Raw genomic sequence first — 25,324 nt, 5'->3', positions numbered from 1 at the left:
ATTGAACTTTTGTATGTATTAATTTGTCCGCTTACCCCTATCTCACAATATGTTGTTCCAGGGACACCCCCAGAAGCAAAGATTTGAGTTAAAAATATATATTTGCTTAAAAATAATATATTGTTCATGTCCCACACTTGGCTCATTGGCGCTCAATTAATGCTTATTTCACACTGTGTATGATCAAATAATGCTTTTTAAGCTCAAATCTAAGATGACACAGATGTTTTGTGAGTTCAAAACTTTCTCTTAGGTTGTTGACGTCTCAGAAAGACCAGGACTGAGCGGTATGATCCGCTTTACAATGAATGACAGCGATAAAATGTCAGGATGAAGTTCACTCATAAAATAATAATAATATCTAAATAGCGATGTGCTGACATTTGCTTCTCTCTTTTCATGTCTCTTTGCCATTAGAGAATGTAGAAGGATTGTGATTTTGATCAAGGTCTTCCTGTTATCTCTCTTATGGTACCACTACCCAATACACATGGAAATCCTATCCAACGATAACAAAATATTGCGTCCGAGATGCTAAATCAATTGTTGTTACTTGTGCCCGTCAGAAAAGCGAGGCGCAAGTATTGCGTTCAGTTAGATGTGTTTTTGTCTGTGGCACACATAATAACACTTTAATATAATGCAAGGATTGTCTGGCATGCATGAGTGTCAGGGGTTGGCATTGGGGGAGTGTATTTGGGAGGGAGGCTGTGGAGGAAGCCTATCAGGACACAGTGTCACAGTGCAACGCTTCAGCAGAGCCAGGAGCAGACAGACTGTGGAGGAATAGCCTATCAGGACACAGTGTCACAGTGCAACGCTTCAGCAGAGCCAGGAGCAGACAGACTGTGGAGGAATAGCCTATCAGGACACAGTGTCACAGTGCAACGCTTCAGCAGAGCCAGGAGCAGACAGACTGGCTGAAGATCTGTGGAGCTTCAAAACAGAGCTGACAGCAGGATGAAGATGGTGGTGTGGCTGAGTGTGGCCTCTCTGCTGCTAACCATACAGGAGCTGCATTGTAAGTCATTTTATGTTTTCTGTTTTACACACCATTATTTTGATCATAATACCCAATTACTGAATGACAAGTCTCCAGGTTTTCTTCTTCAGAATATGACACTTATTCACTATGACACTATGGCACGTAAAGTAGCTGACACAAAGTAGCTGACAGAGTACAGCATCTTGCAATGGGCCCGGTGTACAAGATACACTACACCTCCAAGATAACCCATACCTGACAAACTACTTCCTAACGGTCAAGGATGTTCATGATCACAACACCAGGCATCTCCACTAATCATCATCAACGTAGATTTAACACTAAACAAGGCTCTAACTCGTTCTCCTGCTATACCACCAGTAAGACTCCCTAATCGGGAGATAAGCGACCGTTGGTCGCTTATCTCCACAAATAGGCCAAAAGTTTGTTTTACCAATTATCAAGACATACGGGCAGTTGACAGTTTGCCATGGTTACTCATTGAAGTTGAATCTCCATATATGGAGATAACCTACGCATCACACTAAGTCTGACCTCACCAGCCCATATTTGGGCATGAGCAACTTATGTCTCCATATATGGAGATATGATGACATCACACAGTCCTCAGCCGATGATGTGGCGTGATGTCATACAATACACAAACGAGCCCTACAGTATAAAGGGGCAATTCTTGCCAGGAAAGAAGCATTTCTTCGACTCAGACCTATCGCCAGGGTTGGCTTATAGCAGCTGTCGGTAGGACCATATATGGATTCTGTTAGTGTGGATCTCCTAACAGGGCATCATCTGGGATACAATCCCTTTTATGCCTATATATGGAGATCCCTAACAGAATCCCTTTCATGCCCATATATGGAGATCCCTAACAGAATCCCTTTTATGCCCATATATGGAGATCCCTAACAGCATCCCTTTTATGCCCATATATGGAGATCACTAACAGCTAACAGAATCCCTTTTATGCCCATATATGGAGATCCCTAACAGAATCCCTTTTATGCCCATATATGGAGATCCCTAACAGAATCCCTTTTATGCCCATATATGGAGATCCCTAACAGAATCCCTTGTATGCCCATATATGGAGATCCCTAACATAATCCCTTTTATGCCCATATATGGAGATCCCTAACAGAATCCCTTTTATGCCCATATATTATGGAGAAATCCCTGCTCTGAGTATCTGACATCAGTGTGATGTCACCTGTTTATGCCCATATATGGAGATCCCTGCTCTGCGTATCTGGTTGCTATGGTAAACAGTTGGTTGCTAGGGTAAAAAAACATGGTTGCTAGGGTAAACAGTTGGTTGCTAGGGTAAACAGTTGGTTGCTAGGGTAAAACCATGGTTGCTAAGGTGGTTGCTAACGTACACTAACAGACCAGCAACAACAGACTGTTGCCACAGCAACGTACACAAAGGTTTGTGTACACATGTGGTGTGATGTCATACTGATGCGGAGATATGAGCAGGGCAAAGGTGTGAGGTGTGACGTGTGACGGACGGACGGACGGCCGGTGGAGGTTTTCATAGTAAACTGCTCCCTGACGGTCGCAATCAACATGCGGAACGCCCTTCCACAAGCCTTGAAGGAGAGCAAATCCCTAGCCTCCTTCAAAATCGGCATGAAAAGTCACCTTCAGGCGGCTGCTACCCGTGACTTGTAAATAGACTAAGTCCCCATGCTCCCCCCCACCCTTTTTTTCTGCCTTTGTATTTGATGTTATGCTTTTTCTGCTTTTGAAATTGATATTATCCTAGATAAAGTACTATGTTCTATCCGTCTGTCTTTCAATGTTATGAGATACTTAAAGTGTGGTTCCTGACACTCTGTCTGTGTCACATCCAGATTGGAATCTAAATAGGTCACATGGTCACATGGAACGAATCAGATCCCAAATCTGGATGTGACACAGATCAGATTCAGGCTGGATTTGGCTGCCAGTGTAAATCCGGTCTTGGTGAACTGTTAAAGGTTAAAAAGTGTTAAAGCTCACCCCCAGAATTGTAATCAAATAGAGTATCAATAGGAAAACAAATCTTTTTTGGGGGGGAACTACTACTTCTTTAAGTGTAGTTGATATTAGTTTATGACAGGTAATGTGTCACATAGTACACTGTTACGGTCTCCTTAGTTTTTTGCAGAAGCAGAAAGTCAGCAGTGATGATGACATATTATTGATCAGATCCTGTTAATCATTAAGGTTATACTGTCTCCTGATGCCCCCCCCCCCCCCCATATCTGTCTGTCTGTCTGTCTGTCTGTCTGTCTGTCTGTCTGTCTGTCTGTCTGTCTGTCTGTCTCATTTTACAAAAAAAAAAGTAACACAATTCTGCTTCTGCTCTGAACCACTACAAGATTATATCTAATTTGTGTATTTTTTCTCCTCAGCTCTGCAGGTTGAACCAACTCTCAACACAACAGGTAAACCAGTAAGACTCCCTAATCGGGATAGAGACCGTCAGGTTGCATACACAAACTTTAGAAGGCAATCGTAGCAACCTCATGGTGGTGCTAGAAGAGGGCCATGTGAGAAATGAGGGGTGGGGGATTTTGTGGTATGAGGCAAATTCTGTAAGAGCACTGTCCAAAAATGTGTTTTTCAAAGATCATCCAGATGGTGGAGCTAGATGGGACAGATGCATTTTGATGACATGACTGTAGATATGCTGTGTTCCGGTTTGCGTGATTTTCGGGCAACATCTGTAGGAGCAATGTCCAAAAATGTGTTTTTTTTAAAATCGGCCAGATGGTGGCACTATATGGGACAGATGCATTTTGATGACATGACTGTAGAGCTACTGTGTACCGGTTTGCGTGATTTTAGGGCAAAATCAGTAGGAGCAGTGTCCAAAAATGTGTCTTGCAAGAATCAGCCTCATGGTGGCACTAGAAGAGGGACATGTGAGAAATGAGGGGTGAGGGTTGTGCTTTGGCAGCCAAGGAGTGTGTGTGCAAAGTTTGGCATGGATCGGGGCAACCCTAACCCTTATAACCACAATAGATTCATTAAAAACACCCATTCTTTTTAATACCATGCTAATACGTGAGTTGGCCGTGTTATTTCGCTAACCTTTTTCATTTATTTTAATAGTTCTTTGGGAAAATGTAAAATTTTTAATCTACAGACCGTTGTTGAGTAAACGTGGCCTAGTCTGTACATGGTGCCTGAGTGGCATGGTATATGATGCATTGCATACCCTCTAGGGATGTGAAAAAAAATCGGAAATCGACGCGTCGATCGACTCACGCTCACCGCGACTCAAAAAGTACGAGTCGAAAAGTCGAAGAATATATATATTTTTTTATTTTTCAAAAGTTTTTCCCCCAAAAAAGGTTTTAATCGTTCAAAAACGTTATAAGCGTTAATGTTTTCCATATGTGAGAGGACCGTGTGTGTGTGTGTGTGTGTGTGTGTGTCATGTGTCGGAGACGAGTGCATGCCTGCATGTGTTGTAATGTGCATTCGCATGCATGCGGCGCTAGTCAGGTCCGCGGACTACTGGTTGAGAAACACTGCTGGACCGGGCGCGTCATAGCAGTGCGCGCTGACTTGCCTGACTCTATGGACTGGATGCTTTTGTTTACCTCCTGCCTCTGCATGCACGCTTGACACGAAAGCTCGCTTGTTAATGGCAGCGTCGCCGTTGTGTGCGATGATCACAAACCAAACTACTCTTTAACGTTAATGCGACACACCGGGGATATATGAGAGCGAGCGGTCAGCGCTCCCGCACGTTCCATGGACTTATTGTCACAATTATGTATTATCATTATTATTAGGGCTTTGATGCAAGTTCTGATGGGTGCAGCATACGTTGTGTTGTTTAAAGTAATGCGCCGTTGACAACGCAGCACAACGTCCCGTTGTGCTGCTCTCCTCTCAGAGCTGCTTAGCGAAAAAAAAAAGTGAAAAAAGTCGATCGACGCGTCGATTTTCGGCCGCGACGCGTCGACTCGCCAATAATGCGTCGATTAACATCCCTAATACCCTCTATTGTCTCTGCACAGAGTACGATTTCAGGCTGGTGAGACCACGTAGTGGTGAGAGAACAAGTCACTCCTGTAAAGGCATTCTGGAGATGAGACACCAGGGAGAGTGGAGGAAGGTGGATCACTGGTCTAAAGGCATGAACCTGATGGCGTTGTCTGTGGTGTGCAGACGGCTGGACTGTGGTAATGCTCTGGCAGAACGCGTGTGGGTTGAATGGGGGGTCGTGGAACACGCATGGTACATTGAATCTCCCTGTGTTGTAAATGATTCTTTGCTGAGGGACTGTGGAACAACAAAGTCTAGAGACTCCCGTAACACCATTCACGTGACCTGTTCAGGTAACAAACCATATTCTGAAATGTATATGGTCTCTCTCTCTCTCCATCCATCCATCCATCCATCCATCCAGTTGTATCCCTGCCTCTGGTCAGACTGAGTTAAATACATGCTTAATTCCTTTTGGGAAATGTAGTGTGTGTGTGTGTGTGTGTGTGTGTGTGTGTGTGCGCGCGTGTGCGTGCGTGTGTGTGTGTGTGTGTGTGTGTGTGTGTGTGTGTGTGTGTGTGTGTGTGTGTGTGTGTGTGTGTGTGTGTGTGTGTGTGTGTGTTTCGCATGTCACATATTTTGCAACTTTTCGCATATTCCGCAACTTTCCGCAATTTCACCGCATAAAATCACATAAAAACCCACATATTTCATATATAAACAATGTTGAATTTGTCATGTTGTCAGCTTGTACATCTAGTATTTTAGTGAAAAGCAATTTAGCAAAACATTTTTCTTTTGGATATCCCCCCCCCCCTCTTTCTCTCTCTCTCTCTCTCTCTCTCTCTCTCTCTCTCTCTCTTCCCCCCCCCCCCCCAGAGTCAGTGAGGTTGGTGAATGGCACTGGTTTGTGTTCAGGCAGAGTGGAGGTGAAGTCTGATCAGTCGTGGGTCTCAGTGTGTGAAGGTGACTTTGACCAGCAGGATGCAGAGGTGGTCTGTAGGGAGCTTGGCTGTGGGGCCCCTTCAGTCCTCCAGGAGGCGCTCTATGGTTAGGTGAATGCTCCGATGTGTACCAAAGAGTTCCAGTGTGAAGGCAACGAGTCTGCTCTCCTGGACTGTAGAGCCTCAAACTCAACTAGAAACACCTGCTCACCTGACAAGAATGTTGGACTCACCTGCTCAGGTAAAAGCGACTTACAATAAGCAATATAATAATATAATATGTCAGTACATCAACATCAATATAACAATGCATAGGAATATCAATCTGGAAAAATAATAACATAGGTAGACCACGCACCTAATCAGTAAAAAATGTTTCTAAAACCTAAAAATGCTATCTAGCTTCATGTATGGTCATTTAGGGAAGGGAGTGTTACAGTAGTGCTATGGGTTTAGGTGGAGTCTGAAGAGGTGAGTCTTCAGTCCACGTGCGACAGCCGACAGGGAGTTTATTCCACAGTTTGGGGGCCAGGAGGGCAAATTGTCTAAAGGCCTACACTATAGATTTGGATTATTATTTCACTATAAAATAGAGATGTCCCAATCACGCTTTTTTGCTCCTGATCCGATTCCGATCATTAGATTTTGAGTATCTGCCAATACCGATATTTCCAGATCTGATCTTTTGGCAACGCAATAAGAAAAAAGAAAGAAAACAATCCATATATTTTCCTCCCGGTTCCAATCTTTTTCCCTGATCACCCAATCCGTTTGGGACATCCCTACTATCAAAGTAATTTGACATTTTACCTTTTATTCTCTGGTCTTCTGTACAGAGCCTGATGATATCAGGTTGGTGGGAGGAACCAGTCGCTGTACAGGTTTCGTGGAGATTAAACACAAAGGAGAGTGGCATGGAATGATCCATTCTTACCACTGGGCTGACTACAGGAAGCAGGAGGCAGCATCTGTAATGTGTAGACAGCTGGGCTGTGGCTTTGCTGTTTACAGAAAGGATCATTATAGCAGATTCAGAGATAATCGGCCACGTGAAGATAAATGGCTGATTATGAATTCCTGTGTTGGATCTGAATCTTCCCTGAGGGAGTGTGCAACATTTCTGGATGGTAGTGCTAGAGATAATCTAGAGGTGACCTGTTCAGGTAAAAAAAAAATATATATATATATATATATATATATATATATATATATATATATATATTATACGTGTGTGTGTGTGTGTGTGTGTGTGTGTGTGTGTGTGTGTGTGTGTGTGTGTGTGTGTGTGTGTGTGTGTGTAAAACCCAGCACAAAAAGAAAAGAAACTTGACTTCTGTCCATTATCTCCCCTTTAATAATACCAAATTGTATTGTGTTTTATATCATTTTTATCTTTGATTTGTCACCTTTACAACAGCTACACAGCCAAATGTGTGGGTACCGCCGATCAAATGTTTGCCAAAATGGCTTGCAATGCTGTTATTCTGTCATTTACTCTCGTTTTGGGCTTCCCTGACACTGAGCTTATCATTAACAAAGTGTAAAAATGGCCAATATGTTTTTTTTTCTTCTTCTTTTTCTTTTCCTTATTACTGTGGGAGAGTGCAATCATTCAGTGCTCCAAGCAACAAAGAACAGTATTGCAGGCCTGCCAGGCCATTTTGAACATTTTTGGAGGGGTGCTACCCACATGTTTGACTGTGTTGCTCATTCCACGAATGCCAGATCTTTACAAGCTGTACCTCCTTGTAAAGGACAATGAGATCAAACACAATACCATTCTGCATAATTAAAGGGGGGATATAATGGACCGAATATTGGCAAATTTTGCATTGCAAGCCATTTTGGCAAACATTTGGTCGGCACTACCCTGTACCTCGTTGTAAAGATGACGAATCAACGATAAAAATGATTTAAAATACAATAAAATTTGGTATTATTAAAGGGGAGATATAATGGACCGAAGTCAAGTTGTGCTGAGTTTATATATTTAAAGGGGCCAAACCATCATGTTGTGTATTTTATAGGGCTGGGATGCGATTAAGATTACTAATCTAATTAATTACAGGCTCTGTGATTAATTAATCGCAATTAATCACATTTTAATCTCACATCAATATTTGATCTGAGAAGCATTTTTTCTTTTTCAAGTACCGTAATTGCTGGACTATAAGCCGCACCTGAATATAAGCCGCACCAGCTAAATTTAGAACAAAAAAATAATGTTTACATATATAAGCCGCACCTGACTATAAGCCGCAGGTGTCCTTCCTGCTTCCCGCTAAAGCGCCCCTGGTGGCCGTTAGCTGTAAAAATCTATATATAAATCCTTGTTAAAGACCATTGTAAAACTAAGTAACTGTCCGTTAGATGTAAAAATCTCTATATAAGCCGCAACGTTGTATAAGCCGCAGGGTTCAAAACTTGGGGAAAAAGCAGCGGCTTATAGTCCGGCAATTACGGGTAAAACACATTTTGTTGTACGAGGGAATCAACAAGTGAGTTTTTAAATCTAAATTTCGCATCCACTGGGCCAAGCAAAGCGCTCTGATCGGCTACTTCTCCCTTTGCGTTTGTTTGTCTCTTCTTGGTTGGTGCATCGCTATGATCAGCATGCCCGAAACTGAAGGTTCTGTGGTGAAAAACTAAGTGCGTACATTTTTTTTAATCGCGTTAATTTTCTGTAATTATTGAATCGCAATTAATCAGTTAAAGTCCCAGCCCTAGTATTTTATTATTGCCAGTGTATTTTCCCCACCCAAAAAAGTACAATTCATTAACTCTAAGCCTTGGTTTTCATTTCTGTGATTTTCTGAGTGGGTGTGTCCGAATGGTTCTCTCCTGAAAAGGGGACTGGTGTGACGTCACCAGTTGGTACTTTTAGGTTGGATTCTATTGAGACTATGGGGTGGGCGGGGTAAAGTGGAACGATACAGGGATGATTAGCATGCTAAAATTGGAACGATACAGAGAAGATTACTGTAGCATGGTGTGCCATGGTACCATGCTAATCTTTTCTGTATCATTCCAATTTTAGCCCTAAAAAGGGCATGTTAGTATTGCATCTGAAATGGCTTGGAATTAGAGAACGACAGCCCATGAAATGTCAATATCCGGGTGGTTGTTTAGGCTAAAACCGTATTATGGACCAATATTTATATAAAATATATATTTTTAAAAGCATGGTGTGGCCCCTTTAAATAATGACTGTAATCTTCTCTCGTTTTATCTGTCTGTCTGTCTGTCTGTCTGTCTGTCTGTCTCTGTGTACATTATATTCGTCTTTCCATGTGCATGTGCAGCATTGTTTTTCCTTCAATATTGAATTTTATTCAGTTATTTATTGTCATGAGTCATGACAATAAATATGGTAACTGAATAAAATATCAGGTCATGACTCATGACTGGACCTATAATGACAAATCATGAACAATATAGCAGACAGACAAATGATAACAAATAGCAAACAATAAGCACAGAATTAAAAATACATTTTCAGATGTTTATTGAAATAGGCCTACTTATGGTGTTTTGTCTGTAATTTCTCATGTCAATTTAAATGGATTAAATTGTATCGCATCCAAATGACATGGAACTTTGTGCTCACTGTGGGTAGGCCACCCAGCCTGGTAAAGATACCTCTTCTAATTTACAGCGTGGTTTATCGCTCTAACATTGTCTATTACGCATCTGATGTTTTCAGCCACATTCGCCTCTGTCTTGTTCATAGCCGCGGGAACTAATTTGAGGCAGGAGGGGCTGTCGATCGCGCGCGAAGAATTGCGGTTATTTGCGGATTTTAATTGTGTTTTTTAACCTTTTTTGCAGGTTTTATTCGGGTTTCCGCGGTTTATTTTTTAGCTAACCCAATTGGGAACTGCACACTAAACTTTCCATTTGCCTCTCCAAACGGGCTGTGGACAGTGCGGAGACATATAAAAAATGCGCACACAGTGGCCATATGCCACTGATCTGATTGCAGCCAGCAGGATATTATTAGATGCTATATTGTCCGCCGCATCGGTCCAGACCCCAGTGTTAGGAAACAGCTGGTCAACTTCTGGTACACCATAGCCATTAGCCACTAGCTAGCCCAAACATTAGCCTAGCCAGGCAGCACAGCAGCATAACATAGCATTCATCATTACAAGTCTTTAGCCACGACTCACCAGTGAGGACGCCAGGGCTAGCAGAGGGCGATGTTTAATTGTGTTGTCTTGGTGTTCTGTATATTCCTTTTATGCCCGTATTGTTATAATTCACCGAGTCCATGACCATGACGCATATGTTACGCACGGAGAGACAGACGCTTAGACAAGTTAAAAGGGAAGTCCTTTGAAAGCCATTTCCTGTCTAAACAGTGCCCAGAAGCACATTTCAAAACAAGAGCCTTTCTTTTTTTTTTTTGTCTATACAATCGATCATTCAACACATGTTTATTTTGAAATTGTACTGGAAATAGAAGTAGTCAATAGCTCCTACTTCACGCCACTGATGTCAGAGCCTCTACTTGCCGATCGGCAATATTTTCCCCCCAACCCCCCTTTAGGGGGTGCGGTGGGGGGTGCGGTGGGACGTGGGGGAGGGGGTGCGGCCGCACCCCCAGCACCCCTACTTCCCTCGGGCATGGTCTTGTTACAGGTTTCCTGTTGAAGCCAAACATCACCCCCCTCTTCCCCTCTGTGAACGGGGTTTCCAAGGACAAGCAGCAGGGGCTGCAGGTGTTGGAGGGTTCCAACTTCACCATCAGGTGCTTCGCCCAGCCTCAGTACCCAAAAGGCTTCTTCTACGTGGTTCACGCGACGCACGGAACCGAGCTGGAGCCAGCAGACGATCCTGTGTACTCTGTTGACTTCCCGTTTCCTCTGGCAGACCACACCCACCAAGGAAACTACACGTGTGTTTATGGCGTTGTTTACAAGCGCAAGCACAGATTGTACTCTCACAGCGAGGTCCTCTCTCTCAACGTCACAGCTGGTTGAATTAAAGGTTTCAAGTCACAACATGAAAGTCAGTCAAAGCAAACATGAATTCAGTCAGTTTTAGGGAATTACATTTAATTGAGCATTTTGATTGAGCTTTTAGTGTCTTTAGAGTCTTTGTATGATAGTTGTGATCAATCCCAACCAAACATATCTCTCATAGCCTCTAATTTTCACAATTAAATAATATTCATTGAGGGCCTTATTGTCTGACCTCCTGCTGTTTGAATTTCTGACTAATAAAGTATCCAATCAATCAATACTCTGACACTGTTGTCATTGGTTACCATGAACAGAAACAATTCAAATACAGGAAAGTGACACTTCTTTCCAAAAATAATAGGCTATGATGAAATCTTCTAACTGATGAATTACTCACATTAAAGTAAAGTTGAAACCTGAACCTGGTGAGTTGCCCTTTATACTGTCTCTGGATGCCCCACCACCCCTCTGTCTGTCTGCAGTAATAGTATTATAGCTGATATTTGAGTGAAACTATCTGTTCTGTCCATTCTAATTGCGACCGTAGGTCGCATCTTACTACAGAAAGCTGCTCGAGGTGTCCGTGCGTCAGTCCGTCACACGTCACACGTCAGTCCGTCACACCTCACACGTCACACTTTTGGCCTGCTCATATCTCGGCCACCGTTGGCCCGATCCATGCCAAAATTTCCACACAAACTCCTTGCCTGCCAAACTACAACCTCCAAGGACCCCCGGAGTTCCAGGGACCCCCAGGTCCCTGGGGGACCCCCAGGTGTAAAAAAATTACCAAATGTGCAAAAATGACCAAATGACCACCCCAACGGAGCTGCTCACGGGGAATTCCTGGGGACCACCCACTCCTGGTGCTCCAGAACGGATGCAAAAGTGGTGGCGCCCCCAGTGGAGGACCCCCTGCCACTGCAGCTCACATAAAATGCCGTAACTCAGGCTAGGAGCGTCCGGGAGAGCCGGGGCCAGTACCTATTCGTCCGCCAAGGCAACGCGGACAGCCCACCCCTCATTTCTCACATGGCCCTCTTCTAGCGCCACCTACAGGCCGATTTTTAAAACACATTTTTGGCCACTGCTCCTACAGTTTTGGCCCGAAAATCACTACACAGTATGTCTACACTCATGTCATCAACATGGATCAGGAAGTTTATGGAATAAAAAATGTTTGCCCTATTTGTGGAGATAAGTGACCTACGGTCGCTTATCTCCCGATTAGGGAGTCTTACTGGTTCTATGCCTCTCTTGTTTGGCCAAGTTAACTGTACACAATCAGCTCTCTGCTGCCCTCTGTTGTTGATAGAGAGGCCAAGTGACTATTTTTCATAGAAAGGTCAAAAAATATGATTGTTGCGACCGTAGGTCGCATTTACTATCAAAACCTGCACAAAGTGTGAGTGAGTCCATCAGTCCGTCAGTCCGTCAGTCTGTCTGTCACACCTCACACGTCACACTCTTGCCCAGCTCATATCTCCGCAACCGTTGCCCCGATCCATGCCAAATTTTGCACACACGTTCCTTACCTGCCAAACTACAACCTCCAAGGACCCCCGGAGCTCCAGGGACCCCCAGGTCCCTGGGGGACCCCCAGATGTAAAAAATTACCAAATGTGCTAAACTGAGCAAATGACCACCCCAACGGGGCTGCTCACGGGGAATTCCCGGGGACCACCCACTCCTGGTGCTCCAGAACGGATGCAAAAGTGGTGGCGCCCCCAGTGGAGGACCCCCCTACACTGCAGCTCACATAAAATGCCGTAACTCCGGCTAGGAGCGACCGGGACAGCCGGGGCCGGTACCTATTCGTCCGCCTTGCCGGCGCGGAGACCCCACCCCTCATTTCTCACATGGCCCTCTTCTAGCGCCACCATGAGGCCGATTCTTGCAAAACACATTTTTGGACACTGCTCCTACAATTTTCGCCCTAAAATCACGCAAATCGGTACACAGTATGTCTACACTCATCCCATCAACATGAATCTGTCCCATATAGCGCCACCTCCAGGCCGATTTTTAAAAACACATTTTTGGACACTGCTCCTACAGATTTTGCCCTAAAATCACGAAAATCACTACACAGTATGTCTACACTCATGTCATCAACATGGATCAGGAAGATTTTGGCAAAACACATTTTTGCCCTATTTGTGGAGATAAGTGACCTACGGTCGCTTATCTCCCGATTAGGGAGCCTTACTGGTAGTTATTATTGTAGTAATAATCATCCTATATCCTAATTATATATATTTTGTTTAAAAAAAGTATTACCACCATATGCCACCTGGCAATTTTGGGGGTGTCATAACATGCAATATGTTATTCAGTATTCACAATCTTTTGTACTTCTACCCTACCAGTAAGACTCCCTAATCGGGAGATAAGCGACCGTAGGTGGCTTATCTCCACAAATAGGGCAAAAATTTGTTTTTCCAAAATCTTCCTGATCCATGTTGATGACATGCTGTGTAGTGATATTCGTGATTTTAGGGCAAAAACAGTAGGAGCAGTGTCCAAAAATGTGTTTTAAAAATCGTCCTGAAGGTGGCGCTAGAATAGGGCCATGTGAGAAATGAGGGGTGGGGTCTCCGCGTTGCCTTGGCGGACGAATAGGTACCGGCCCCGGCTCTCCCGGACGCTCCTAGCCCGAGTTACGGCATTTTATGTGCGCTGCAGTGGCAGGGGGTCCTCCACTGGGGGCGCCACCACTTTTGCATCCGTTCTGGAGCACCAGGAGTCGGTGGTCCCCGGGAATTCCCCGTGAGCAGCCCCGTTGGGGTGGTCATTTGGTCATTTTTGCACATTTGGTAATTTTTTACATCTGGGGGTCCCCCAGGGACGGCTCCGGGGGTCCTTGGAGGTTGTAGTTTGGCAGGCAAGGAGTGTGTGTGTAAAATCTGGCATGGATCGGGTCAACGGGTGCGGAGATATAAGCAGGGAAAAAGTGTGACGTGTGACGTGTGAGCACATTTGGTCATTTTTTACATCTGGGGGTCCCCCAGGGACCTGGGGGTCCCTGGGGCTCCGGGGGTCCTTGGAGGTTGTAGTTTGGCAGTCAAGGAGTGTGTGTGCCAAATTTGGCATGGATGGGGGCAACGGTTGTGGAGATATGAGCAGGGCAAAAGTGTAACGGACTCACCCACGGACAGCCGGTGGAGGTTTTTGCGACCGTCAGGGAGCAGTTTACTACCAGTAAGACTCCCTAATCGGGAGACCGGTAAGACTCCCTAATCGGGGTCGCTTATCTCCACAAATAGGCCAAAAGTTTGTTTTACCAATTATTACACTCTATGTGAACATTTACATCAACAAATCCCAAGTACTATGCAGAACGACCCATTTCAAGTTTTTAATGTACAACAATATTTAGAAAATAGGTCTACAAGCTCACAATGCTACGCATTGTCCTCATCCCTTATATTCCCATAGGTTATATGGAGATCTCAGTGTTTGTCAGTCCTTGTTCATTTATGCCCATATATGGACATCTCTATATCTACTGTAACAGTCCTTGTCCCTTTATGCCCATATATGGAGATCTCTTAACTGTAAGTCCTTGTCCCTTTTATGCCCATATATGGATATTCCTGATGTCATCAGTATATGAACATATATGGGCTTTCTGATATGCCCATATATGGAGATCTCTTAACTGTAAGCCCTTGTCCCTTTTATGCCCATATATGGATATCCCTGATGTCATCCGTATATGCCCATATATGGGCTTTCTAATATGCCCATATATGGAGATCTCTGTATCTCCATATATGGGTATAAAAGGATACTTCAAGGTCTGACATCAGGTTTGTTTATATTGGGTTGCTAGGTTTGACATCACAAACTCCATGGGCCATCTGACCTAGAAATCTATATTTGGGCATAGATGACTCATCGTGACCTCATCATGATTTCAATCGCTATAAAAGGACTCTCAGTGACATACACTCTCCACAGATAAAGCAGTCAACCAGCCTACCAGTCAACCCATTCTTTGATAACTTTGTACAACTAGATTAACTTTTCAATGGCATCCCCACTGGAATTGACCGAAATGTACGACAGACAAGTCTGACCTCACCAGCCCATACTTGGGCATGGACAACTTATATCTCCATATACGGAGATGGCCATATATGGAGATACGATGACATCACAGAGTCCACAGCTGATGATGTGGCGTGATGTCATACAATACACAAACAAGCCCTATATAAAGGGGCAATTCTCACCAGGGAAGAGAGCATTCCCCACTAGCTGAGTATCTTAAGATGGTTGGATGTGATGATAAGCTATAAGCTTAGTTGATCCTGGCGATAAGGTCTGAGTCGAGGAATGCTCTCTTCCCTGGTGAGAATTGCCCCTTTATATAGGGCTTGTTTGTGTATTGTATGACATCACGTCACATCATCAGCTGTGGACTCTGTGATGTCAGAGTGATGTCAGACTGATGCGGAGTGATGTCAGACTCACACGTCGACCGCACGTGTGACCGACGGACGGCCGGTGGAGGTTTTCATAGTAAACTGCTCCCTGACGGTCGCAATAAGCGACCGTTGGTCGCTTATCTCCACAAATATCACAACCTCCACCTCTCACGTCATACGGGTAGCCATAGTTACACCTGGAATGTTGAATCTCCATATATGGCGATAACCTACGCATCACACAAAGTCTGACCTCACCAGCCCATACTTGGGCATGGACGACTTATATCTCCATATACGGAGATGGCCATATATGGAGTAACGATGACATCACAGAGTCCACAGCTGATGATGTGGCGTGATGTCATACAATACACAAACAATTAATATTTGTGATAAGCGACCAACAGTCGCTTATCTCCCGATTAGGGAGTCTTACTGGTGGTAGTAAATGCGACCTACGGTCGCAATCACATCTCAGAGGAAAATATAGTGTGTAGCTTCCGTAAGTACTTTATATTTGAAATATGAATGTTTGTCTTGATGTAGTGGGCAAATATGAAGGGAGTCACATGACATAACATCTTCACAAGAGCGTGTCTTTATAAATTCGACTAAGTTTTACAGCAATATACAACCAGTAAGACTCCCTAATCGGGAGATAAGCGACCGTTGGTCGCTTATCTCCACAAATAGGCCAAAAGTTTGTTTTACCAATTATTACACTCTATGTGAACATTTACATCAACAAATCCCAAGTACTGGTTTTTAGGGGTGCTGAGTGTGGCGCAGCAGCGTGTCATGCATTTTCTGCAGGGCCTTGTCAATGGCTTTGTGTTCTTGCTGCTTTTTGTTGTTGTTGATCCTCTGGAAGCGCGCCCATTAAAAACACCCTTATGTCTCCATATATGGAGATATGATGACATCACACAGTCCTCAGCCGATGATGTGGCGTGATGTCATACAATACACAAACGAGCCCTACAGTATAAAGGGGCAATTCTTGCCAGGAAAGAAGCATTTCTTCGACTCAGACCTTATCGCCAGGGTTGGCTTATAGCAGCTGTCGGTAGGACCATATATGGATTCTGTTAGTGTGGATCTCCTAACAGGGCATCATCTGGGATACAATCCCTTTTATGCCCATATATGGAGATCCCTAACAGAATCCCTTTTATGCCCATATATGGAGATCCCTAACAGAATCCCTTTTATGCCCATATATGGAGATCCCTAACAGAATCCCTTTTATGCCCAGTTGGTTGCTAGGGTAAAAAAACATGGTTGCTATGGTAAACAGTTGGTTGCTAGGGTAAACAGTTGGTTGCTAGGGTAAAACCATGGTTGCTAAGGTGGTTGCTAACGTACACTAACAGACCAGCAACAACAGACTGTTGCCACAGCAACGTACACAAAGGTTTGTGTACACATGTGGTGTGATGTCATACTGAAGATATATGACATCACACCGTACACAAACAAAGGTGTGACGTGTGACGTGTGACGGACGGACGGACGGCCGGTGGAGGTTTTCATAGTAAACTGCTCCCTGACGGTCGCAATTAACACATTTGAGCACAAACTATAGTCTCCTCTTTTCTTGTCATGTTCCCAGCAGGCACTTTAAAGGGGAAAACCACCCATTTTCAATATTGAACATCAACATGTCATTAATACATCTATCTACCTTAGAGGAGTTGTGTGGAAATTCTTTGTTGCCTAGAACTTGAGGATTGATTGCATGATTTGGGGTTTGTATCGCAAAGTACATCGGTGTGATGTCATCACAGTGTACTTTGCAATACAAACCCCAAGTTCAACTCCTCTAAGGTATATTAATATTGTTCAATATTGAAAATGGATGGGGTTTCCCCTTTAAGTTTACTGGAAGCCATCGCAGGCACCGTCTTGAAAATGATGCCTTTCCATAAGTTAGATGTTACAAAATGTATTTTCTATGCTATTATTTAGCATACCCAATAGGGTTGCCACCTTTCAGAAATTGAAACAAGGAACACCTCTTCCGGGCACGTGGTGCGTGCGTTCCGTGCGCGTGGCACAGCCGCCGGCCGGCGAAAAAATGCAGTCCCAAACCCATGAAATGCATAGAATAGTTAACTATAACACACAACATGGTATAACCTATATTGTTTTGCAGTTTGAACTGGCCAATTGTTTCTAAAATATGAATAAGTTAATTTTGTATGAAATAAAGCAATGTATGAATGATTTGAACCTGGCTCTTGTATTGGGTCACTTGGTGGTCAGTAAAGAGAAGGTAGTCAAGAAACCATTAAGTCATATACTTAAAGTTTAAAGTGCTTTATTAGCAACGAAGATTAAACATGTTTTACTTTAGGCTGAATAGGCTTCACTAGCCTAAACCTGAGCATAGCCTATTTTATGAACATTGAACATTTTTACTTTAAGCTGAATAGGCTTCACTAGCCTAAACCTGAGCAACTTTACAGAAATAAGAGCCCAAAATACTTATAATAGTCAGATTTGGCAACACTGCATGGAATTTCATCCAACCTAGCCCAACATGGCTTATATTATCAGACCTGGCAACTGCATGTTATTTTTCTCCCCTTGCCCATGCAGGGTGCCCTAGCTGGCATGCATGCATGGTGTCTGGGGTTGGCGTTGGGGGAGTGTATTTGGGGAGGCTGTGGAGGAAGCCTATCAGGACACAGTGTCACAGTGCAAGGCTTCAGCAGAGCCAGGAGCAGACAGACTGTGGAGGAATAGCCTATCAGGACACAGTGTCACAGTGCAACGCTTCAGCAGAGCCAGGAGCAGACAGACTGTGGAGGAATAGCCTATCAGGACACAGTGTCACATAAGGCTTCAGCAGAGCCAGGAGCAGACAGACTGAGGCTGCAGGCTGATCTGTGGAGCTTCAGAACAGACAGCAGGATGAAGATGGTGGTGTGGCTGAGTGTGGCCTCTCTGCTGCTAACCATGGAGCTACATTGTAAGTAGACCTGATAATCCATGAGAATAAACCTCCTGACACCATGTGAGGCTGGCTGCTCTGACAACGATGACATGTTTAGAGCTACAGTACAAGGATCGTTAGTTTGGGACAGGGTCTGCATTCTGCTCATGGATTCTGTCTGTTTCAGATCATGTTAGTGAACTGTTAAGGTCTTGTATTGTAGTTAATGTTAGTTTATGTGTCACATAGACAGTGAACATAGTTTGTTTTTTTGCCGAAGCAGAAAGTCAGCAGTGATGATGACATATTATTGATCTGGTTCAGATCCTGGATTAATCATTAAGGTTATAATGTGTCCTGATGTACCCCCACCCCCCCATCTCTCTCTTTCTCTCTCTCTCTCTCTCTCTCTCTCTCTCTCTCTCTCTCTCTCTCTCTCTCTCTCTCTCACTCTCTCTCTTTCTCAAAGAGTCTTTAGTAAAAGTCATCTGCCCCTCTTTTAGGGGCAGATAACCCTAACCCTACTGTAATACAATTCTGCTTCTACTCTGAACCACTACGATTACATCTAATTTATTTCATGTTTCTCTTCAGCTCTGCAGGTTGAACCAACTCTCCACACATCAGGTAAAAATCATGAACGAATTCAACTAAACATTATACGTTGTAACCTAAAACGGTTTTCTTCTAATCAAAGTACATTTCACTCTATTGCAAAGTTAATTCCGTCGACTAAAACTATTTTTGAAGACAACATTCTGTTCTCCTGGACTGTAATCTACAGAAACTGTAGGTTGAGTCGACTTGACTTAAATCTTATACCATTTAGTCGACTGAAAGTAGATGCAATTGTATTAAAAAACTATTTCTACCACTTTTTCTAGTCACATGTTCAAATACTGGATTCTGATTGGCTAAATTCCGGAGGTTATGGCAGAACAACGGCCGCAGTTGTGTGAGGACGAGATCAATGCGCCTCAGTGTACATCCGGGGACTTCAGGAGGTAGTCGGAACACCTTTCCCCCAACCAACATATGACGGTCGTAGCGGTCCTATGTTTACTAACGTGCGTACGACGTCGCCGATTTATTTGGATCCAATGCAATCCGCCAACTTTAAAGCCCCTTTTCTCTGAACCTATGCCTTTCTGGAAGCGAACAGCCTCTATTTACGGCCGGAACGGTCCTTCTAACTGACGTTAGCTTAGCTGTATGCTAGACATCTTTCTCTGCATGGAGTTGGCGTCATCTGGTGGTGAGTAGAAGATGTTGTTTGTGGAACTATTTGCTGTCGTCGCGGAAGTTTTATAGGCAATAATGATTGTAACTTAATATCCTTGCAAGTTACAACTATGTGTTTTCTTTCATGTATACGGAAAAAAGTGGTAGAAAAGCTATTTACCACTCGGGGTCGGACATTATGCTCTGATAATGTCCTGTGTGAGGGTGTTATCGGACTCGGCTTCGCCTCGTCCGATCACCCCCTCACACAGGACATTATCAGAGCATAATGTCCTCTCACTCGGGGTAAATTGCTTAGGACTAAACTGAATCAAAAGGCATAAACATTTTGTCAATACTGCTCTCAGAGCAGCTTAAAGGCCCAGATCTTATTTTATTGTTGTTTGGGACAAGATCAACACAATCCTGAGTTATTTCAAACTGTGTTTTGAGATATTTTACTATTTCAGCATGAATGATGATGCATTTTTTGCATCATATTATGCATCATGCTGCATCATATGATGCAAAATGCCTCACTAGTCACTAGGAAAAAATACTGTTGTCTATATTTCTTTCCTTTTGAAATGCTCCCAGACCGAAATACCTCTGTTGGCTACGTGTTCTCTTTTGTGTTATCTGGCGCTCGTCGTCTCACCCCTCGCTGCTCTTGCCCCGTCCTCACAGACCCCGCGGTGTAACACCAAAACAGCTCTCTCTCATTCACTGTTCTGTTCCATCTACTATTACATTTTTCTTAGAGCCGCATCCCACTTCCACGCCCATTTCGCCTCCACTTCAACTCATAGCTAGAGCAGATGTCGGTAGAGTGTAGGGAAAGGAATAAAACCGCCCATAACTCTATCATTGGCCCCCCGTTGCCATGGTGATTGGCATTGGCTCGTATTCCCAGCTATGGGACCGGCGGATCCAATTTCAACCAATTTTCAATCCAATTTCAACCGAGGGGGGCGTAGCCAGAACACACACACACACACACACACACACACACACACACACACACACACACACACACACACACACACACACACGCACACACACACACACACACAAATAGCTAATAGTTAGCTCACAACTTTCCACTTTTCTCTTTCACCTCAATCGCAGTAACATCCGTATACACCACGTCATCGCATCACCAATACGTTTTATTTTTTTTTTATTTATTTTTTTCAATTTTTTTTTCTCAAACATTTTTTTTTCTCAAAATTTTTTTTTTCTCAAACATTTTTTTTTTCTCAAAAAAATTTTTTTCTCAAAAATTTTTTTTTTCTCAAAAGATTTTTTTTTCTCAAAAAATGTTTTTTTCTCAAAAATATTTTTTTCTCAAAAAACATTTTTTTTCTCAAAAAACATTTTTTTCTCAAAAAAACCATCACATCGTGGCCACCCTGTACCTCAGGGATTTGTTTTCGACGAATATTTACTCCTATAGACGCAACGCGACGACCTAGAGGGGAGGCCGGCGTAGCCGGCCGACCTTCTAGTTAGACACAATCTGGGAACCCATCGTCAAAGAAGAAAGGGCGACACCTATCGGTCTGTCTCTCTTCCTCGTTCTCTGAGGCTGTCTCGAGAGATTACATTAGACATGACATAAGACTGCTTGCTCTCTTGCGCCTCCCAGAGTCTGTTTAACAAAATCACATCCCCATAGTGAAACAACACCAGGAAAATGCGATCATATTATTATGAAAATTTGCTGTGAAACCGTTAAGCATAAGTCCTCTCTCTCACCATCACAGAGCCAGGTGAATTAACCTTTAAGACCTGAGGAACTGATTCAAAAAATGTTTTCTAAATCCTAAAAGAAAATCTGAAAAACCTACCGGTATATGTTTCCAGATTCTAAATTGAAACCCTGTGATGGTCCTCAACATGGCCGGTGTAGGACTACATTTGAAACCTATGAATTGTCTCTTGTGCAGAGTCTTACGATTTCAGGCTGGTGAGACCACGTAGTGGTGAGAGAACAAGACACTCCTGTAAAGGCATTCTGGAGATGAGACACCAGGGAGAGTGGAGGAAGGTGGATCACTGGTCTAAAGGCATGAACCTGATGGCGTTGTCTGTGGTGTGCAGACAGCTGGACTGTGGTAATGCTCTGGCAGAACGCCTGTGGGTTGAATGGGGGGACAGGGAACGCGTGTGGAACATTGAATCTCCCTGCGTTGGAAATGACTCTTTGCTGAGGGACTGTGGAACAACAAAGTCTAGAGACTCCCGTAATACCATGCACGTGACCTGTTCAGGTAACAAACTGTATTCTAAAATGTATTCACCTTATTCCTGGCCCCGCCCCCGGCTTCCTGTTCATATCCTGAAAGAGGCTAGTCTCGCGTAGCCAGACAACTATTCCACAACCTCAGAATGCTATATAGAGTCTGGAACGGCAGCTCCCGAACGGCGAGTATCGGAAGTAGTCACTGCTGCACTGAAATATAGTCCCATTGGAAACATAACAGAAACACAACAGCTCAGACAAAGTCATTCGAGCGGCCTATTCTTGTTATGGGTGTATAAAAACACCTTATAAAAACACCGAAAACTTTTGAAAACATCATGGAGGTAACACCAATAACACCAGAAAAAGACGAAATAACGCCCCCAGAAATATTGAAAGGAGACATAACACTTCCAGTAGGACTTGTTATTGCTACTGCACCAAGGGAGTGGTTGCGTCACATCCGCTTTATCTCGCACTAAAGTATGCCGGGAGCATTTGCCCAAATCGCGGAGGCAACAGTCTGGCCTCGCGAGACTAGAAAGAGGCTGAAAAACATCATTTGGTTTCCTGTGTCCTTGCATTAAAGTGTCAGTAGATGGCGCTCTGGGTTCTGAATGAACCTGTGTTGCCATGTCTACTTATAAGCAATTTGTGTCTTTTAAAAAAATAGTGTAGTTGCTTATTGGGCTTACTTTCTAATATTTTTTAAACCAGTGGTTCCCAAATCTGGCAACAGATTTTGTCACCCTGTCACTTCCTTACTTGGGAGGAAGTGAAAAGATGTTTTTGAAGCAGCACTCTAGCGCCCTCTGTAAAAGGCAATGGCAGCCTCCCTAGAGAGGGCCAGGAATACGGTGATGTCATCTCTTATTTCATCCATCCATCCATCCATCCATCCAGTGTGTACACAAACAAAACTAGTTGAATTTATGCCATGTTGTCAGCTTGTACATCTAGTATTTTAGCAAAAGGCAATTTAGCAAAAATGGTTGAATCCATGGGAAGGAAATTCTCTCTCTCTCTCTCTCTCTCTCTCTCTCTCTCTCTCTCTCTCTCTCTCTCTCTCTCTCCTCTCTCTCTCTCTCTCTCCCCCCCCAGAGTCAGTGAGGTTGGTGAATGGCACTGGTTTGTGTTCAGGCAGGGTGGAGGTGAAGTCTGATCAGTCGTGGGTCTCAGTGTGTGAAGGTGACTTTGACCAGCAGGATGCAGAGGTGGTCTGTAGGGAGCTTGGCTGTGGGGCCCCTTCAGTCCTCCAGGGGGCGCTCTATCGGGAGGCTAATGCTCCGATGTGTACCAAAGAGTTCCAGTGTGAAGGCAGTGAGTCTGCTCTCCTGGACTGTAGAACCTCAAACTCAACTAGAAACACCTGCTCACCTGACGAGACGGTTGGACTCACCTGCTCAGGTAAAAGACAAACTACACTATAGATTTGGATTGTTATTTCACTATGTTCCAATGACGTTTTCTTTTTTTTTTTACTCTCTCTTTTTTTGCTCCCGATCCGATCCTAATAATTCAATTTGAGTATCTGCCGATTGCGATTTTTCCGGATCCGATCTTTTGGCAATGCAATAAGAAAAAAATAATCGAATTCACCCCTTAAGTGCTGTTCGGGTCATTTTGACCCGTTTTACATTTTCATTTGGAAAAAAAAGGTAGAAGTTAAAAATGTTTCCACCTGAAACTCACTGGCCTTAAAGATTCTTCTGAGATGAACATGTAAAAAAAATATTTTTGCACTACACCCATGCTACACCCCCCTCATATTTTTTGAACCTTAAGTGCTGTTCGGGTCATTTTGACCCGGAAGCACAGAAATACACAGTATTATGCCAAAACACAGACACACAGTCAACCCCACTTCTAACACCCCCCTTCCGAAGCCCCATTCCGAACCCTCCCCCCTTCCTATAAGCATGAGCAATATTGCTCAGTATTAAATGAAGTAGTTTTTTTTACATGGATTTCAGCTAAATCAGTAAAAACACCTAGCTCTTTCAGTGTTTAATGTGATATAGCAAAGCAGAAATGCAAACATTTACCAAATATATCATATGAATTGTTTGGTATTGAGTCAAAGTCAATGTATCATGATGATTTGTTAAGTTAAAATTTATATTAGTGTTGTTTTTTTTAAACCAAATATCCACCGGGTCAAAATGACCCGAACAGAACGAAGGTGTAGTGAATCTGAACAGAACTTAAGGGTTAAAAGAAAATTATTTCTCTCCCGGTTCCAATCTTTTGAAAATCACCCTGATCACCCGATCTCTCTGATCACCCGATCCGATCAGGACATCTCTACTACTATCAAAGTAATTTGCCATTTTAGTGTTTATTCTCTGGTCTTCTGTACAGAGCCTGATGATATCAGGTTGGTGGGAGGAACCAGTCGCTGTACTGGTTTCGTGGAGATCAAATACAGAGGAGAGTGGCACGGAATGATCCACTCTTACCACTGGACTGACAACAGGAAGCCGGAGGCAGCATCTGTAATGTGTAGACAGCTAGGCTGTGGCTTTGCTGTTTACAGAAAAGACTTGAGATGGGGATTAGAACATCTGCCACGTGAAGATAAATGGCTGATTATGAATTCCTGTGTTGGATCTGAATCCTCTCTGAGGGAGTGTGCAACATATTTGAGCGGTAGTTCTACGAGTAAACTAGAGCTGACCTGTTCAGGTAAAAACATATATGTATTTAAACAATGACAGCAATCTTTTAGTCTCTGGTTTTATCTATCTATCTGTCTGTCTCTGAGTATATGCGTCTTTCCAGGTCCACATGTGATGATAATGGTGATGATGATCAGCATTGTTTAACCTTCAATATTGAATTGTATTCAGTTATGTATTGTCATGACAGGACCTATATGTTGACAAATCATGAACAATATAGCAGACAGACAAATAGCAAAAAATAAGAGCATAATTCTAGATGGAGCTGATATGTCCTTAGTTCTTAATCAATAATAGATTGAGTTGAATGAGGTAGTCAAATATTTGTATCCATTTTCAGATGTTTATTCTAATGACATGAAATAGGCCTACTTGTGGTGCTTTTTCTGTAATTCATCATGTCAATTTAAATGGATTAAATTGTATTAAAGCTCTGACCTGGCAACCGTCAGGTCAGAGCTTTTAAATACGGCAAAAACAACCAATGGCGTTTTTAAGGTGATGCACAGCGTTAAGGTGATCCGCCTCCCGCTAGCACAGCCGCAATTAGGGATGGGTATCGTTCACCTTTGAATCGATACGATAACTTTTTCGATACCTGGGAATCGATACGATACCATTTTCGATAACATTTTCGATACTTTTTATTTAAGTTTAACTTCAACACGGAAAGAGTGGTGACTCGCTGCTGCGGTAGAGCAGAGGTGATGATGATGATCACACAGTGTGGCGTAGCGGAGAGTATAGACGTTGGATAATCATCATAATAATAGACATTATAGGCTATTGTCGGCTATTTTCCACAGTAACGAGTGTAGCCTACTAAAGCAGTCATTAAACTCTCAGTAGCCCAACTGCGACCGGCCAGGGGTGCGTTCCAGAGTATCGAAACGAGGTATCGTTCG

The 25,324-nt window shown here is 43.4% G+C and overlaps 2 protein-coding genes across 3 annotated transcripts in view; both read left to right on the top strand.

Moving 5' to 3' along the window:
• Nucleotides 1–862: 862 nt before the first annotated feature.
• On the top strand, nt 863–11,369 carry LOC308298993 (CD5 antigen-like). Of its 2 annotated transcripts, none has more exons than XM_080742712.1 (6): nt 863–1,021; nt 3,403–3,435; nt 5,023–5,343; nt 5,870–6,175; nt 6,771–7,097; nt 10,576–11,369. In XM_080742712.1, the coding sequence occupies exons 4-6, from the start codon at nt 6,058–6,060 to the stop codon at nt 10,914–10,916; spliced, it is 786 nt and encodes a 261-aa protein (XP_080598838.1). In that variant the 5' UTR covers nt 863–1,021; nt 3,403–3,435; nt 5,023–5,343; nt 5,870–6,057; the 3' UTR covers nt 10,917–11,369. Both variants share the same exon structure in this region, with proteins under 2 accessions (XP_080598838.1, XP_080598839.1).
• A 6,548-nt stretch (nt 11,370–17,917) lies between these two features.
• The window catches only part of LOC308300010 (scavenger receptor cysteine-rich type 1 protein M130-like), a 34,170-nt gene continuing 26,763 nt past the window's right edge, over nt 17,918–25,324 (top strand). The window contains exons 1-5 of the mRNA XM_080743780.1: nt 17,918–18,308; nt 18,867–18,899; nt 21,443–21,766; nt 22,840–23,145; nt 24,100–24,423. Coding sequence (XP_080599906.1) covers nt 18,251–18,308; nt 18,867–18,899; nt 21,443–21,766; nt 22,840–23,145; nt 24,100–24,423 — 1,045 coding nt within the window. The 5' untranslated portion in view covers nt 17,918–18,250. The remainder of the gene's footprint in view (nt 18,309–18,866; nt 18,900–21,442; nt 21,767–22,839; nt 23,146–24,099; nt 24,424–25,324) is intronic.

The sequence above is a fragment of the Nannobrachium achirus genome (assembly GCF_963921795.1).
Source record: "Nannobrachium achirus genome assembly, chromosome: 15".
NCBI classification, from domain to species: domain Eukaryota; kingdom Metazoa; phylum Chordata; class Actinopteri; order Myctophiformes; family Myctophidae; genus Nannobrachium; species Nannobrachium achirus.
The sequence above is the reverse complement of the archived record's forward strand: the minus strand, read 5'-3'. Positions and strand labels throughout refer to the sequence as shown.